The following is a 19,279-nucleotide window of genomic DNA, read 5'->3' on the forward strand; positions in this document are numbered from 1 at the left end:
GCATTTACAGAAATGAGAAACATCCCAACGAACAAGAAAATTGCAATTGACATCCGCCTTAGAACTCTGAGCTGCTATGTTCTTCCTATATTGATGTATGGCTGCGAGTCATAGACCATCACAAATGCAATGGAAAAAAGAATCAATGCAGCAGAAATGTGGTTCTTCAGAAGAATGCTTATGCATATCATATACGGACAGGATAACCAATGAACAAGTTCCACAGAGAACGAAAACAAAACATACATTACTTAAATCAGAAAACAGCAATTAAAATTCTTTGGACACATCATGGAAAGGGAGACATTAGAAAATTTAGTTACTACTGGAAAGCTGGAAGGAAAAAAAAGCAGAGGCAGACAAAGAATGAAAATGATAGATGGAATAACATCATGGTTAGAAACGGGGGAGGCAACAACTACAGTTTGGAAGGTCATGGACCGTTTATGGATGGAGAGACATGATCGCCCACGCCGAACAGCAAGGCACCTGAATGAATGAATGAATGTGGGAAAATTGTATTGAGGTAAAAAAAAAAGCTATAATCTTATTGATTGGTGGAGAAGGCACAAGTTGCTCTGGACTTTGTTTCCAATATCCTTGCAGATACTGTTCTTTCATGGGTTTAGATTATAACTCTGTATGGCTCAGTAATGAACACTTTTCCCCCATTATGTCTTGCTTTTAGGTGACGAGTATATCAAGAGTTTGGCTGGAAATCCAGAGCTAATTGATAGGCTGGCTTGCATTTCTGATAATAGTGTAAGTGTTTTCCAAAAAAATTGCATTAAGTTACAGGAAAGGGTTTATAAATCTTTGGTACTGTCCTGAGGAATCTTATTTGGCTATTAAAAGAATGTTCCTATCAGTATTACAAGCAGTGTGATACTAATATTGCATATTTGACCATAATATATCTTTAGTTTGCACTTAGGCTGACAGAAATGGAGGAATAGAATTTATAATTGGCACAGTAGTTGTCACTTTATACATAAAATATAAGTAAGGGAAAAGAATAAATGAATGTTAAAACAACACAGAAGTTTTGATGTCCACAGAGCCCTCTAGAGTCAGAGAATTGTACAGCATAGAAATTGGCACTTCCACTGAACTTGTCAATGTGGACAGTGATGTCTATGTATACATTTGCCTACATTTGGACCATATCCCTCTACTTACATATCCAAGTGTCTTTTGAACACCATGGTAATATCTGCATCTACTACTTCTGGCAGATGTTGAACATCCCCACCACCCTCTGTGTGTAAAAACCTGCTCTTCAGATCCCTTTAAATTTATTCCTTTTCACCTCAAACCTACATTGTTTAGGTTCAGACAGGCGTAAGGTAAAAGTCTCTTCAGTGCACTTTACAATTTTATTAACTTTAACAAGGTTGCCCCAAAGCCACCTAGATTTCAGCAAGAATAAACCCTACTTGTCCAATTTCACCTTGTAAGTAAATCCTACATTCTAAGAAAAATCCTGGTGAATCTCTGTTGCATTCTTTATTATTTTCACCTCCTTCGTATGTTGTGGTGACCTGAACTGAACATAACAGTCCCGAGTGCAGTCTGACCCATGTTCTATACAGCTGCAGTGTGATATCCCAGTGATAAAGCAAAGACAAAATTCATTGGTGTTAGCCATTTTAACAAGCTGTTGCCTTTGAATGTGCTTTGAAGCACACACCACCCAACTTTTACAGCTTAGGAAGATATTGCTTGGGCATTTTCCTGAACTACTAAAATCCTTGTTACATTGCTGCATGATCCTTTTAAGTTGGACAAAATTAGTCTGTTAACTAATGGTGATAAATGACAAATCAGTACGCGGGGTTATGTACCAAATAGGAAAGTTTCTATAAATTTATCATTATCGCTTTCCATTGAACGGTGTTTCCTTTGGGGCACAGAATAAAATCATGTGAACTAATGTGAAGTACAATATTAGGAATTCAAAGTCATTTCCTCATTTATACAGTGTGTATAATGTAATCACAATCAAACTTTTGTTTCATTGTAGAAAGAAATAGAGAGTGGTAAGCTGCTTTTTGCAGAACATTTGCCTCTGTCCAAAATACAACAAGGTTTGAAGTCTAATTCTTACCTTCAAGGGACCTTTCGAGCCAACAGAGACAACTATCTGGAAGCTACAGTCTGGGTCCATGGTGAAGAAGGAAAAAGCAAAGAGGTGAATGTTTCTTTGGATCTCTTCATCCAATTGTTAATTTTAAGGGAAATAGATTGTTACTTTTAGTTTCTGAAGGATTTGGGTGGAATTCTGGGTTTAAAACTTCGATCCTTTTGAATTTAGTTCAGTGAAAATATATTGCCTTTGGCTGCAAGGATTGAACGTCAATGGGTTTTGTCAGTCTTAGCTGACTTCTAAATGATCAATCCCATGGTTTAAAGATTTTTCCTGTTTTTTCACATAACTGAAGAAATTTGGATTGGGGCAAAAAGGTGCATGGAGGTAAGTGGCGTTATATGGGGAAACATACATAACAGCCTTTTCTATTGGATATTCTTGGAAGTTTTACTGTTTTTTTAAAAACTTTTTTCCGCTGTAGAGAGTTCCAATTCAGGTGGTATATTAATCATTTTAACCAAGTTATTTCTTCATATATGGTTTACTGGTGCATGGATTCCGTATCTTACCGTTGGTTTGTGCCCATTCTGTTTTGGCTGATTGATATGTTGAATTTTTTGTGTACTGGAAGAATCCATTGCCTTAGCTACAATTTCCTTCCTTACTGAGGTATGGTCTCTACAGAAACCTTCAATCACATGTTGGTTTTCAACTTGCGTATGCTTTTGGTTATTGTTGCATTTTTCTACAGATCGTATGCCACTCTTTATTAGTTAATTCCTGGCATATCCAAGATAGAATACAGTGTTGTAGAATGAAACATCTGTATTTTCAGATTCCTAAGAACATTTCATCATTCTGTGACTTTCCTTCCTTTCCTTACAATATCAGGTCTATTTTGCCAAATAATTATGATGCCCGGTCACAAAGTATATGGTGAGGTTTAGGTATCCTGACCTGGTAATCAAGTCACTGGTATTGAAGTCTGGTGTTTTGAATCCAAGATTCTTTGGAAATCAAGAATGAGGCATAAAACTTGTTGCTCACAATCTTTTATTAAGTGTTACAAGAATAAAGAATGAGGGAAGGAAGATAAACCAGGAGGGTGAGAGGGAGAAGGGGGTGAAAAGACCTTAGTGGCAGGGAAAAGAACAGAGAATAAACAAAAAGACAAAGAGACTGATTCAGTGTGATCTGGTCTTATTACCAGACTGCTGCTTCCATTCAATTTTGATAGATAACAGTTAATCAATGAGCTAGTCCCTATCAAGTGATGTGATACCCACCTCTGGAACTAGGAAATGCAACCACTACAAAACACTCTGAACAATTATGTGTATATAGATAATTATACAAAAATACAAACAAGGTTAAGAAAGTTTAAAAAAAATAACCATTATACAGTCCAATCTAACACTATTCAGATTTCTTACAACATTTGTTGTTATCCTTTGATCAGTGTTCACTAGGTCTGGCGGTGCGTGCATATATGTATTCAGATTAGTTTTATTTGCCTTTATAGTTAACGGGTTTAATAATAACTAACCAAATGATTATTTGAAAAAAAACGCTTTGAGTTCAGTTTTCTCAATATTTGTTGCTGTCTTCCGGGAAAGACTGTTGGGGGACAAAATCAAATAGAAATTATATCTTTAGAATTTAATTATATCAATTCACACTTAGTACCAAGCCAATAGTAATTTTAACGTCTCCCAATCTATAAATTCATGCTGTCAGTACTTAATAGAAACAAAAACAAGGAATAGTAAGGAACAGAACTTCTGCAAGGCAAGGCAAAGTTTCCTTAATGTAGATTATCTACATGTTCTTTGTCTTAAGCTTATCATTTTCATTGGTAAAGTACCTGGTTTTTTTCCTTTCTGTTCATCAGGTTTTACTGATAACACTTGACACTGATCTCTCTCCGTGGCTTGTCATATTCCCCTTTCTTCAAATGGGAAATTCTTAAATAGACCTACCATAACGGTTCCTTACCAACTGAAAAGTTAACCTGTGTCACATAAATAGATTTACCAAATGAGACTTAATCATTTGCCACTCCTCACCAATATACAAACATTATAGTATTCCGTGAGGATGCAAGTTAATGATTAATTTATTGACAATTCTGAGAGCTAGTTTTCTTTAACAGTATCAGAAGACATTTCAGGCTGTTGCTTCACTTGCACTTCCACCAACAGAAAACACAAGTTCACCTGATGACAGTTGCTACCAACTAACTGTGGTCTTATGGCCTATTATGATGGTCTTTTCTGTTCTATGCTTTATTCCTTCCTTACAGTCTCCCCGTATGAAAGTCTAATTATTTCAGGAAGCAGAGAACAAGTGTGTCACAAAAGCAAATAGTGAACAGCTAAAATGAAAACAAAATGGAGAATCAAGTATGTTTTTAGTAATAGCCACACAAGAATGAACGTGGAGTAGTTGTTAGAAATAATAAAGGAAGGTGGCATGAATAAGGGTACCTAAGCTCATTTTCACAAAGAAGGTGAAATATAAAGCACACATTGTTAAAAGGCAAGTGAAAAAGTTCTTAGGTTAGAGGAGAATCAATCCACTATAACTGAGTGTCATCAAGTGTAAGCAGACAGACTCTTTAGTTGAGTCCTGAGCGTTAGTGCTGTCATTTATAGAGAGTTGGCCTGTCCCGAGCCCAGAACTTGAAAACAGGAAGTGGAAACTAAGCATCCGATAACCTGCTTACATAATTTTTATAACCAAAAGAAATTCTGCAGATGCTGGAAACCCAGAGTACCCACACACAAAATATTGGAGGAACACAGCAGATTAGGCAGCAATAATGGAAAGGAAGAAAGAGTCAATCCAAAATGTCAGCTGTTTATTCCTTTCCATTGATGCTGCCTGACTGCTGAGTTTCTCTAGCATTTTGTGTCTGTTACTCTAGATTTTTTTTAAATTATTCACATGGATGATGTGATGCTTAGGCCTGATTACTGCTGAGAAAATAAAAGTCTGATGGGGTGAAAGACAGATGTATTGTTTGATTTGAAAGAAAATGCCTTGTTGAGTGATGGTGAAAGAATCCCTTTTATAGCTCTGCTGGGAGCAAACCAAGTATTTGATATCAATTTCTTGTGGGTTCAAAATTATAAATGGATCTCAAAGATTATTTTTCCTAGTTCAGCAAGTAATGTTTAATGGCTTCTCTAGGCTGTCTTTAACTGAATATTAACAAAGTAATAAAATTTAATGTGTTGCATACAGTATCAATTGACTGAACACAAAAAAGTAACTGAGAAACATGGTGAAGACAAAATAATATTAAACTTTGTGTTATTTCAGGTTTTTATTCAGGGGTTGAAGAACCTTAATCGTGCTATCCATGAAGATGTAGTAGCTGTGGAATTGTTACCCCAAGAGATGTGGATTGCACCATCAGCAGTTGTACTTGAGGATGAAGGACAAGTTGAAGAGGATGGAGAAGTTCAGCAAGAACATCTTGTAAGGCCTAATGTTGTACTCTTGTGCTGCATTGTTTCTGTAGCTTAGAAAGTAGGCATTATGATAATAAGAATCTAATTCAACCAAATTTGCTTATAACTGGAAGTAAAAGATACAATAATGGTGATTTTTTTTTAATGTAAACATAGGTAATTATCTTGTAATTATTTGAGGTAGAGAGTGGGGGTAAAGGGATTTGACCAATAGTTGTGGTGGGCAGTGAAATTGAGACCATGCATTTTAAAATGTCAAAAGATTGATTTTTGTTTTGGATGAAAGTGGACATAATGATACCATAGATTTTCCAGTCAGCAGCAAATAACATGGCACTCACCATGCATTAAACATTTTCTCACCAGATTCTCATCTGGAGGTTTTATCCATGCCTATGTTGACAAAGGCATCACACAAATTCAAGTTCACCTTTCATTGTCATTCAACCATACACATACAAACGAAACAGTGTTCCTCCAGGGCCAAGGTGTAAAACACAGTACCATGCAGTCACATACAGCACAAGCCACGAAAAGCACATATAATTACAACAGCAGTAAAACATACAGTCACAAATATAGTAATAAGTCCCTGAATGTCATGACCTATAAATTGATGGTGCAAGGGATGTTGTCCTGGAGCAAGAACAAGCCCACAGTAGTCCTCATCAGTCCGTATCTCATGGTAGTGCAGCAGCAGATGAACTCAATCCAATTTGTCTTCCACTGAGCGAACTCTGGAGAGCAGCACTGACCAGTTCCCAACTCAGCATGGACGCCTGAGGCACCTCCCCACCTCCAGTCTCACACCCCTGGGTGGCTGCAGTAGATGACCCCACAACATGGTGGCCTTGGGCACGCAGCTCTCCGGCTGTTGTTCTTGCCAATGAACTAGTGAACCGAATTTGCAGCATTCTGCATTACCAATGTCCCGACAGGGTTTTGTGATCCCAGGAAGAATATCCAAGTCAATCATTTACACAGTTTGTTGGATCACACGCCACCTCTGACACCTTCCTCATCGGGCTGCTGGAGTAGACAGTAACACAGTATGCAACAAATCCAGCTCGACTGCTTGCTGGTAGGGTAGGCCTGCAATGCTTAATGTTCCTGATATCCAGCAGTGTCTTGTGATAATGAAAAAAAGATGTAAAAGACAAAGAACTGCACCTTTGTTTGGACGCAGAGTGGCTGCTGCGACCAAGCGCACCACCATCTTACTGGGAGACACAGGCTGTATTGCACCAAGCTGTTGGAAAGGAACTCTATTATTAGACGGTTAATAATGTATAATGCTTGTAAGTATCCCTGCATTCAGAAACATTTAAAAACAGTTAAAAATTGATTATTTTATTAAATCTGTGAAAACAATAAAATAGAAACTGAAAGACTTAAAGTCAGTTTATAACACTTCTGATCTGTAAAGAACATTAAAAACAATTAAAATGTTTTAAGTCTAATTATTTCAGAGTTTTAGGTCAGGTGGCTGTTGCTGTTAAATGCAATCTAATTGCCATTTGTTTTGCCCAATTAGTAAGTTTCTAATCAACTCATCAGAATAAAACACTTGGAATTCTGTACCATTATATTATTATCTTTTGACTTATTACCCATAAGGTAGAAATGGCATATTTTTGGAAACTTGAATTCAGAATATTCATTTGCCTGTAAAATATTTTTGCATGAAAATAACTTAGAGAATTTCATTCATCTTTTATCAAATTGTTCTGACATGGAACACTATTATGAAAGTTGATAATGTACAATTTAAAAAAATTCATTCTCCCTTTAAGCTGAATAAAGTTACAACTAAGAATGTTTCAAAGCCAACGGGCAAAGTAGTTGGAATAATTAAAAGGAACTGGAGACCGTACTGTGGCATGATTTCAAAATCAGAAATTAAAGAGGTGAGCTTAATATTGTTAATATTATTAAGTGTTGATCATAAATAGGAGTATGAATGTCTATTATCCATATTCTTATCTATATTTCAAGTCAACAAGACATTTGTTCACACCGGCAGACCGCAGGATTCCTAGGATTCGAATAGAAACACGACAAGCTGCTGCGCTTGAGAAACACAGAATAATTGTTGTAATTGATGGTTGGCCAAGAAATTCTCGCTATCCCAATGTAAGTTATCGGTTCTGCCCTGCTTTTTAATTTTCCTTAAGTAACGATTAATAGTCATTGGTAAAATAATATATTAAGGGTCAAAAACAGGAGAAAATCTGCAGATGCTGGAAATTCAAGCCACATACACAAAATGCTGGAAGAACTCAGAGGCTAAGGCAACATCTGTGGAAAGGAGCATAGTTGACATATCATGCCTGGACTCTTTAGCAGGACTGGAGAAAATAAGATGAGGAGTATCCTCATTTTTTTTCTCCAGTCCTGCTGAAGGGTGTTGGCTGGAAACGTCAACTATACTCTTTTCCATAGACGCTGCCTGTCCTGCTAAGTTCTTCCAGCATCTTACGTGTATTATTAAAGATCAAGCTTGAGCAGTGCAGTGTGTATAGACAATTGGCTAAAACTCGAGCAGTGGGTGCCATCCTTAATATATAAAAAGTCATAATGATTCAGAGTGTACAAAATTATAACTAAATATAGTGGTTGATATTTTTATTTTTATTTTGTATTCCTAACAGCCATACCAGACAACCAACAGCTGTTATGAGTATGAAACAAAATATTAAAATCTGGTGATGCCTACACTGAAGAACTATTAAAATCCTTGATAATTTAAGGATGAGCAGTCATAAGATAATTGGTACCATATTATATGGCCTTACCAGTTATTCTATCAAAATGGACGACGTGTAATTTTTCACATTGCATACTGTAACATCTTCATGTCCGTCTGCCTTGTCCCTATACATTCACTTCACCAGTCTATACCCCAAGGCCTTTCTGCATCTTCCTCATAGCTCACATCGCCATTTGGTTTTGTATCACGAGCAAACTTAAATGTATTACTTTGATCCCCTCATCCACATCATTGCTAAAGATTTTGAACAGCTTGCATTCCAGCAGCATTACCTACATGACTTCACTGGTCTTAGTCTCTTACCTGAAGTTAACTCTTATTCTTCCATCCTGTCTTCTGTTTGTTAAGTAGTCATCCTCCTTTACATCATATTCATCCATAGTCTTCACTGGGAATCTGGAATATTACAGAAATCCCCAGTATAAGGATAAAATTGTATATCTGATTTAAAAGAAATTTGTAAATATTTCTTCAGCGTGGATTTCCTCCAGACATTCCCATTTTGTCTCACAGTGGCCACTGCAAATTGCCCCAGTCTATGACTGAGTGGTTGAATCTGAGTATATATTAGGCGAGGATTAGTGGGGAATGAAATTGTCCTGCGTGCCAGCATACACTCCATGGACCAAAATGGCCTCTTCATATGTCATAAAGAAGCATCGTAATATTGGTAAAAGCAGGTGTTCAGAATTTGTAATTTGAAATGGGCATTTGATGTATGTATGAATTTCTTATCTGCGCAGTTGTTCAGTTAACTGACAGCATTAACTGATGTAGCCGTGCCAACCCACTTGATCTGAATTTTGGTTCCTGTGTACATTGTTCTCGGGTCAAATTTTCCATCTAAAATTGAAAATTCAACCAGAGCCTATATGTATTGGATCAGTAACTCCCAGCAGTAAGAATATCTGGTTAGGCTTTTGCAGTAGATGTATATGGCTCTACAGTTAATGCTGATATTTACTGTCCAGTTGCATGTTTGCACCATAGCTGCCTCCAGCGGTGCTAGAATATGCTTGTTCTGTTAGAATCATTGCCCTCTGAGACACAGGTCAGGAGAGAGAAAAGAAAATGGGCAATGCAATGTAATCTAAAAAGAACACTTTGTGATGGATTTTTACAGGGCCACTTTGTCAAAACTCTAGGAACTGCTGGTGATAAAGAAACAGAAACTGAAGTTCTTCTCTTGGAGCATGATGTCCCACATCAGCCTTTCTCACAGGCTGTTCTTAGCTTTCTACCTAAGATGCCTTGGGGAATCACAGAACAGGTAAAATATCAAATGTTACATGATTTATCATTTCTAAAATTATTGTTGCAGAATAATGTTCATGATTTTGAAAGCAAAGAGAAAAACTCAAGTTGTTTTGCCTGTTTGATGCAAGTGTAGATAAACGTGTCATTTTTGGTCAGTTGAGTCTACAATAGCTCAGCTGTGGATGTTGGGCTAAAATGGGCTAAGGTAGCTGCAACCAAGGAACTAAAAAAAGGAACTATCAATCTATTTGTAAAAATCTTGAATTTTAATGAAGCATTTTGCAGTTGGATGTCATAAACTCGACAGAGTGGACTAGAATACAATTATACAAGTAGAATGGAAAATGTAAAAAAATACCTAAATAACTTTTAAGTAGTTCTGTATGATACATAAAATGTACCTAATAGAAAAAGATACATCACAGCTTCTAGGAAACATCATTGTTTTGTCTGAAGGACAAGAAAGTGCCCTCTGATGAATTCCATTTGTGCTCATGGAAAGTACCTTGTGTATTATAACAGCTTAATCCTGCCGTCCTATATATTCTGAGACACACAAACATAAAATAGATTTTCAGTTGGGACTGAGAAAAATCAAATGGCAGGAGAATAACCTTAGAGTTCCTTTTTGCCTCATCAAATTAAACAAAAGAACTAGATGATCACTCTGCTTCTGTGAGTGGTGACACCAGCCTAATTCAGCAAAGAGGATACCTTTGCATAAGGACATTTATTGATTTGGCCTTGTCCACATGAAATGGCTACCTATGCAGAGGTGTACGCTCTTGAAGAAAATAACCACTTCCTGACGTCTAACCTGGATCTGGCTTTGTACAAAATTAAATTGGCTCAGTTGTTAAAGCGGAAGTTGTGTTCCCTAATGGTCTGCATCGTGATTTTCCATAGTGCATAGCCATATCTGCATATGCGTCAAGAAATGTAAACAGAGAAAAAAAGTATTTATTTATTTACCTTTGTTTTCCCCGTGTAAATTCTTTAAGGACAAATTTTATTCTGCATTTCAAATTTTTGGGGCTTGCTTTGTGAATTTCTGTAACTGGAATGGCTGTACTGTGGTGCTTACTTGGAGACCTATATACAATACGAACCTTTCAACCAGAACAAAATCTGCCTTCTCTGTTATTATGCATTTCAGCTCTTCATTTACTCTGGCTGTTGATTAACGGCATATAGTTGAGAATTAAACTTTTTGGGTTCTTTGAAGTTTTAATTCAGTTTTGGGAGCTGTTTTCTTCATTTTTTTAAATTCGTGTTTGACAAAATTACTTAAAAACTTACTATCAGTATAATATCAGTGTGTCCCCAATCCTACATTTGAACTTGGTTTAGACCTTTCAAAAGGGAAAAAAGGTGTCAGTGCAGGTGCTTCACTCCAACTTGCCCGTTTGCTGCTGTGGGAAATAATGTTACTTTGACGTAGACCTGACAACTTCTTGGTCTACTTATCTTTGATTCATTAAGCTATACACATGAAACTGGAACATTTAACTTCATGTGCTTACAGTTTGAAGTTCTTTTACAAAATCAAAGTGAAAATTTTGTTATAATCCAAAGTTTGATTTCTTTTTTGTTGCTTCTTACAATAGTTAATTAATGGAATCCATCCACTGACTTGCTGTTCTAAATTGCAGGACCTGAAAGAGCGGAAGGACCTAAGGCATCTCCATATCTGCAGTGTGGATCCTCCTGGATGTACAGATATCGATGATGCTCTGCATTGTAGAGAATTAGAGAATGGAAATCTGGAGGTAACTTCTGCTTTGTGATACTTATTTGCATCTGATTACATGCTTTATTGGAGGTAGCTCATTCTGATGATAGGTAGAGTGGGAGAAGTTGTGTAATAATTTACATTCAGTTATTGGAGATACCTATTCTTTCAGTTATTGCCTTGTTTGCTTCCAAAATGTGAAGCAAACCTGGAAGTAGATTTTCTAACTTCTCTACCTGCCAAATGTTCTATTAAAAATGTGCATAGTTTCCACTATAAGCATAAGTGGGTTGTTAGTCCTGTCCTCAACAATAGAGCTACTGTAGAAGTGGTTTACTGTTTCAAGTTCCTTGGTATCCATATTGCCAACAACCTCACCTTGTCCCTTCACACTGATGCAATGGTCAAGAAAGTACATTAGTGCACTTTCAAGGAACACACATAAAAGTTGCTGATGAACGCAGCAGGCCAGGCAGCATCTCTAGGAAGAGGTAACGTTGACTGTATCTCTTCCTGGAGATGCTGCCTGGCCTGCTGCGTTCACCAGCAACTTTTATGTGTGTTGCTTGAAATTCCAGCATCTGCAGATTTCCTCGTGTAGTGCACTTTCAATGGTGTTTAAGAAGATTCGGCTTGTCCATGAAGATCCTTTGGAATTTCTGCAGATGTACTAGAGGAAGTATCTCTGGGGTTGCATCTCAGCCTGGTTTGACAACTCCCCTGTTCTTGACTGACTGAACCTGCAGGAAATGGTAAACACAGCCCAGACCATTTAGTCACTTCCTTCTATCCTATCCATCTTCATAGTGTGTTGCGTCAGGAACGCTAATGTTTTCAAGGATGCCTGCCATTCTGGCCATTCCCTTTTCTCTCTCTTACCTTTTAAGAGGGTACAGGTTTAAGAGCAGCTTTACCCCACTACTATCAGATTCTTCAACCAGTCGCCTCTTTTACACCTCCTTCCTGGTTTTGTTACTACAGGTCCACAATCCCTTATCTGAAATCCTTGGAGCCAGTTGCATTTCAGAATTCAGAATTTTTCGGATTTCAGACCCCCCCCCCCCCATGCCAAAAAACACGTATGCTCAAGTCCATTATTTAACCTGTCTCAGTGTGGTGGACTTTAGGACCTGGCGGCACACCAAACCTATGCACATCCTCCCGTATACTTTAAATCATCTCTAGATTACTTATATTACCTAATACAATGTAAATGCTATGTAAGTAATTGTTATACTGTATTGTTTAGCAAATAATGACAAGAAGAAATTTTATTTCCAGCAAAAACATTCAATAAAACCTAAAAATATACAACTTCAAACAAACTGAATCAAACACATGGTAAATGACTTATTGGAATAAATGTAGAACGTCACTGTCACTACAAAACTTCAGTAACTTGTCTTCCTGTTTATTTAAATCATATATAGTGGTAGTTCCAACATTCTTTTCTTCAGTAAGACGCCGCACCGACACACCACAATCAAGCTTCTGCAATAACTCCACTTTCTGCATTATAGATAATGATAGATGCTTCCTTCTCTTTTTCTCATTGTTACCCATAGGGGTATCTGCAGCTCTTTTTGACATTTTCACAGTGAAATTAAACACAAAGTCAACAGTGAACGCAAAATATTAGTGAACAGCAAATGCACGTGTAACCAGTATGAGCACTGAGCCACAACTGAAGTCTGGCAGCCTCTGCTAGTGTTGCCACGTCACATCTGAGTGACGTCAGCTGTTGGCGAAAAAAACTTCAGTTTTCAGAACTTTTTGGATTTCAGAATTTCGGATAAAGGAATGTGCACCTGTACATTCTTGTACTCACTGGCCCTCTCAATTGTTCTGCTGTTGTCACTTCAGTATATTTTTGCACTTTTTCAAGTTGCACTACAGTCTTTGCACTATCCTGCTGTTATGTGCTCATTGTGTTTGTTATTACTCTGCATACCATTTATTCTGTGAGCTCCATGCAAATATTTTCTTAGTTTCCTGATGCAAATGACATTAAACTAATCTAATCTAATCTAACCATATTCAATAGTCGTCAATATTATCTCAACTTATTTAGTTTACAAACTGTATTGTTGTTATTAAACAGCAACTTCTGAAAACATGGCATTTTTAATCTCTAAGCTGACACTAGGCTACATTTTAGCCTCATTTGCCTGACATCTACTACTGGATTAGTAGAAATTTTCAGTTAAATATCAGAAAGCCTAAGTCTTCTGCGATTGCCACAAACTCCATTTCCTAGCTACCAGCTCCAGTCATCACTCTTGCAAACAGATCAAAATGATTCACATCCTTTTTCTGTCATGTTTTACTCTGAAATGAGCTTTGCAGCACACAGTCATGCTATTGCTAGGACCAAGTATTTCCACCTCAGTAACATTGCCCAACTCTGCCCCTGCTTATCTGATTCTGAAGCCCTCATCCAAGTATTCCTCCTTTCTACAGTTTACAGCGCTAATACATTCCTAGATATTTGTCCTTTATAAATTGAATTTATTCCAGTGCTCTGCTGTCCCTGCTGAAATTGCACCAGTAGACCATATCGACTGGTCTCTAATGCTTCTGTTAATCTTGATTATTTTCTGTTGTTAAATAATTTTAATCAGGTGTACTTACTGGCCTTTATGATGTGCACTGAGAATTTAGTTTAAAGATTAGCTTCATTTGTCACATGTACATCGAAACATACAGTGAAATGTATCGTTTGCATCAAATCAACAAGGATTGTGCTGAACAGCTCACAAATGTCGCCATGCTTCCAGTGCCAACATAACATGACCTCAGCTCACTAATCTTGACCGCGTGTCTTTGGAATGTGGGAGGAAACCAGATCACCCAGAGGAAACCCATACGGTCACAGGGAAAACATAAAAACTCTCTACAGACAGTGCGAGAATCAGAATCAGGTTGAATTTTACTGACATATTTCATGAAATTTGTTAACTTAGTGGCAGCAGTATAATGCAGTACATGATAAATATAGATCAATTACTGTAAGTAAATTTATGTATATTAATAGTTAAATTAAAAATAGTGCAGAAACAGAAAAAAATGAGGTATGTTCGAAGTCATTACACTTGTGTCGATTTTTGTTGACACTCCTACAACCTCCTTCCTGATGTTAACAATGAAGGGAGGGCATATCCTGGGTGATGATTGCCCTTAATAATGGTTGCCGCCTTTCTGAGGCACCACTCCTTGAAGGTGGCTTGGATACTACAGAGTCAAGTACCCATGATGGAGCTGAATAATTTTACAACTTTCTGTAGCTTTTTTCGATCCTGTTCAGTAGCCCCACCCCCATACTAAACAGTGATGCAGCCTGTCAGACTGCTCTCCACAGTACATCTGTGTAAGTTTTCAAGTTTTTTAGGTGATAAACCAAATCTCCTCAAACTCCTAATGAAAAATATCTGCTGTCTTGCCTCCTTTAAAGCTGCATTGACCTGTTGGGACCAGGTTAGATCCTCAAAGATATTGACATCCAGGAACTTAAAATTGCTCACTCTCTCCACTTCTGATCCCTCTATAAGGAGTAGTTTGTTCCCTTGACTTACCCTTTCTGAAGTCCACAATCACCTCTATGGTCTTACTGACATTGAGCGCCAAGTTGTTGCTGTGACACCACTCAACCAGCTGGTGTATCATGCTCCTGTACGCTTCCTCATCGCCATCTGAAATTCTGCCAGTGTCAACCGTCTGCGAGGAGTTGTTATTACCGGTCCCTACAGATTATAGCTTTTTAGTCAGGAAGTCAAGGATCCAGTTGCAGAGGGAGATTCAGAGGCCCAGGTTCTGTAGCTTTTTGATCAGGACTGCATGAATGATGCTGAGCTATAGTCAATGATGTAGGTGTTTGTATTGCCCAGGTGATGTAAGACCGCATGAAGATACATTAAGATTGCATGTGCCTTGACATATTGTGCAAATAGGCAAATTGCAGTGGGTCCAGGCCCTTGCCGAAGCAGGAGTTGAGTGTAGCTATGACCCACCTTTCAAGGCATTTCATCACCATGATCTTACAGTTGGCATTGTAAAGTTATATCTTTTGTGAATTAATATGTGGCTTTATTGTCACCATGTTTATTGATTCACTAACTTATTTTAAGAGGAAGAAATGAAAGGAATTAAAAGTAACAGAAGGGTATAAAATGCCAGTGCCCAAATGAAAATTTAGTTCTGTAATGGAAGAAGCTGTAAAGAGATATTTTGATGTCCTGCTGTTGCATAATGAAGTGTTCAAAACATGAAGTAATGATAAGTATAAAGTATTAACACATTTTGTTGAGTACTGTCTTTTGAATTAAGCAGAGTTTAGCAGGTTGATTATAGCATTGAGTAGGAACAATGGTTATCTTCAGTTCCAGGGTAAATTAGAAGTAGTTGTGAAGTGCCAGTATTGAAATAAAATATGTTTCTGTGGGAACCTGTTTTATTTAATGTACTAAACTCACTGAGTCTTCAGAATAGGAGGTTAATATTGCAAGTGTCATCTTCATCAGAGCTGATTATTGCAGTGGCATTTTAATGTGTAGCTGCTTACATTGACTTACTCCTAACTCAACTGGAAAATTAAATATTCAAGAAATGAGAACTTTGGGGGTGGTTAAATTTAATGTGTTTCTACTGCTGAGCATTGAATGGCTTTGGAATGGAGTAAAATAATTCACTGAATAATAATAAGAAAATAAATAGATTCCTATAGAGAAATGGGTTTCTTAGTGCTTCAGATATAATGGCTGATCATTCTTTCATTTTTAATTAATTTTGTGATTTTTTTGCAATGCGTACATGTCATTAGTTGTATAGCATAAAATTCCTCTACTTTGGTAATACTTTGAAGTGGGTCTTATCTCTACAACAGATATGTGATTTCTATAATGGTGTTATTTTGGTGTCTAATTTGAATCTGATGTGGAATCTTCCTCATGTTCCACCACATCCACATCAGCCACACCTCTCCATAACCCCTCAGCACCCTTCACCTCCTTCCGCGCCCCCCCCCCCCATGCACTGCCACTTTATATATGCAATCAGTCTGTGTGTATATAAATTAATCTTACGTTTGTTCGGACAAATTCAGTTATTTGTACATTGTGTTTTACAGGATTAGTTTTATATTTAGATTTATTGTGTTGTTCATGCTTATTGTATGATTTTTTTAAATATTGGATCCAGATTAAGAATCATTTCTGTCTCCTTTATCCCGTTGTACTGGAAAATGACTTTAAACAATGTTGAATCCTAGAATCCTTGAATGTACATGAGGAATAACGTTGTCATTGAATATTGAAATACAGGTTGGCGTACACATTGCAGATGTGAGCCACTTCATTCGCCCAGGAAATGCACTGGACCAAGAGTCAGCAAATCGGGGAACGACAGTTTACCTTTGCGAGAAGGTATAGATGCTACAGTTCTGATCGTAATTTTAATCAAAATAACTTTGGCATGCACTGCTTTTAATTGAACTTAGCCTGTGCGTAGCCCTAATTGTTATAAGAACATCAGGTACAACACTGCAGGTCTAATTGAATCATTTGCACAGATAGAAAAGATATTCAAGTTGACCCTTTGAAGGTCCAGTGGATTACTTTGTTATATTTCTAAGATTTCAGTGGATGCAATAATACATAATGGAATTATTGTTAATAATTCAGATAATTCTGTTTTTCAATAGAGGATTGACATGGTTCCAGAACTGCTCAGCTCAAATCTTTGCTCTTTAAGATCCAACGTGGAGAGGTAACTTGCTTTTTCTATGCACATCCTAAATTCATACTATCATTTTTGCTAATTTTAAAATTAGATCATTGGGAAGTACTGATTGTAAAAGAAATACGCCTTGTCTTTTTTTTGCACCACTGCCGGATTATTTAGAGTGAGAAAATTAATCTTCACATTTGCAAAAATATAAGACATTTGCCAGGTATACAAAATTATGTGGGGTATAGGTAAGGTGAATGGTCACAGTCTTTTTCCCAGGTTCCTCATCATCATCATTAAGTGCCATGTTGTATAATATAGGCAGTCATGCTCTTATGACCATGATTGTTCTTGGCAGTTTTTTCTACAGAAGTGGGTTGCCATTGCCTTCTGCGCAGTGTTTTACAAGATGGGTGATCCCAACCATTATCAATACTCTTCAGAGACTAGCTGGCATCAGTGGTCACATAATGAGGACTTCTGATATGCTCCAGCTACTCATATAACCATCCACTACCTGCTTCAGTGGCTTCATATGACCCTGATCAGGGGGTTAAGCAGGTGTTACACATTGCCCAAAGGTGACCTGCAGGCGAGCAGAGAGAAGGTCTTTGGAAGGGACATATCTCCACCTAGCCACCCATTTTCCCAGGATAGGTGAGTCTAAAGCTGGAGAGCAGAGTTTTAAAAGAAGAAGGAAAAATATTTAAAGGGAACCAGAGGGATAAATTTTTCATACAGGGAATGGTGGGGTATGGAATGAGCTGCCAGAAAAAATGCTAGAGGTAGGTATATTTACAGGATTTAAAATGTATTTGGACTGATATTATAGAAAAGTTTTAAAAGGATATGAGCCATCACAGGCAAAATGGGGCTGATAGCTCAGATGTGCAACTTGGTTGGAATAGAGTTAGGCCAAAGGGCTTATTTCCATTTTGACTTTAAACAAGCAGTAAAATGGGAATGAATTCACTACACCTCAACTAGAAAATAAGGATTTGAAGATAGATTTTTAAAGTTGTGACAATTTAACCTGTTTTCAGTTCAAATTTTCCTTTTCCAGGTTTGCATTTTCTTGTATTTGGGAAATGACACACAGTGCTGAAATCCTAAGTACTAAGTTTACAAAAAGTGTCATTAATTCTAAGGTAAAGCAACTTTTATAACAGTATATTTAATAATGCTTTTTTGTTGCTTGTGTATTATGATGGCTAACTGGTTAGGAAGAAAACTGGTAAGAGGTGAAAAGTAAAAGTACTGGAAGGACCAGAAAGCTTCATCGTCTATTATGCCTCAAGCTACTATGTTCTCCCCTTTTCTCTTCATCTATCACCCTCTCAAATCCTCTCCCGTTCTTACTATTTCTTCTCCAGTATCCCTCTATAGACTACATTGTGATCTCCATTCCCCAGTATCCCTCTATGGACTACATTTCATTAGCCTTTCAGGTGTCCCTCTGCCCTCTCACAATATAGTCCTGTCTACTTGAGTCAGTGCCACGAATCTGTCACCACGAGTCCTGTTTATCGGTACTGTATGCAGCAGGCAAAACATGTTGACTTCATTCTGACACTTCATTAAGAACATGGGCTCTGCAGACAGCAGGGGGACTGAGGGAAACATATCCAAGTAAACAGCAATGTGATGAGAGAGCCTGTGAGGCACCTTTTGGAAATGGGATGGAAAGATTCAAAGGCAACGTTTGTAGAGAGAGGAGATGGAGTCCAATGAGTCTTTGTGATCAGCTAGCAGTCCATGGCATTATGGTGGCCTGCATGTGGATTTGTGTATATTTTTACTTAGAAAATATAATTTTTCAACGTTATACAAGACTAAATCGTTGTAAATGCTAGTGCATTAATTTGTCATTGCATTAATCACCCATTTGAGTAACATTTCATTGACAGCCTTTAGATTAATATTAGAGTTTTGTTTTGGATCCTAAAAATGCATTCTAGAAGTTTTGGGAATCAATTGTATGCACATTTGCTGCTTGTATTAGTTTAATATTGAATGTGATATTTATGTTACAGGCATCACTGACATATGCTGAAGCACAGATGAGAATTGATGATGAAAACATGAGTGATGAGGTCACGAAAGGACTTCGCCGCTTAAATAAACTGGCAAAGATTCTAAAAAAGAAGAGGATTGACAATGGGTAAGACTTCAAGTTACTTCTAAGCACTTACAGCTGATCTTGTATCTATTACTTGAGGTTGCTTCCATTAGGT

The 19,279-nt window shown here is 37.4% G+C and overlaps 1 protein-coding gene across 1 annotated transcript in view; it reads left to right on the top strand.

Annotated features, from left to right (window-relative positions):
• dis3 (DIS3 exosome endoribonuclease and 3'-5' exoribonuclease) overlaps window positions 1–19,279 on the top strand; it is a 42,954-nt gene that overhangs the window by 9,810 nt on the left and 13,865 nt on the right. Inside the window, exons 4-14 of the mRNA XM_072258794.1 lie at window positions 689–762; window positions 2,024–2,191; window positions 5,414–5,572; window positions 7,359–7,472; window positions 7,561–7,698; window positions 9,459–9,605; window positions 11,245–11,361; window positions 16,640–16,741; window positions 17,020–17,084; window positions 18,109–18,193; window positions 19,079–19,206. Of these exons, the coding sequence (XP_072114895.1) occupies window positions 689–762; window positions 2,024–2,191; window positions 5,414–5,572; window positions 7,359–7,472; window positions 7,561–7,698; window positions 9,459–9,605; window positions 11,245–11,361; window positions 16,640–16,741; window positions 17,020–17,084; window positions 18,109–18,193; window positions 19,079–19,206 (1,297 nt within the window). The remainder of the gene's footprint in view (window positions 1–688; window positions 763–2,023; window positions 2,192–5,413; window positions 5,573–7,358; window positions 7,473–7,560; window positions 7,699–9,458; window positions 9,606–11,244; window positions 11,362–16,639; window positions 16,742–17,019; window positions 17,085–18,108; window positions 18,194–19,078; window positions 19,207–19,279) is intronic.

This window comes from Mobula birostris, chromosome 5 (assembly GCF_030028105.1).
Source record: "Mobula birostris isolate sMobBir1 chromosome 5, sMobBir1.hap1, whole genome shotgun sequence".
Classification (NCBI taxonomy): domain Eukaryota; kingdom Metazoa; phylum Chordata; class Chondrichthyes; order Myliobatiformes; family Myliobatidae; genus Mobula; species Mobula birostris.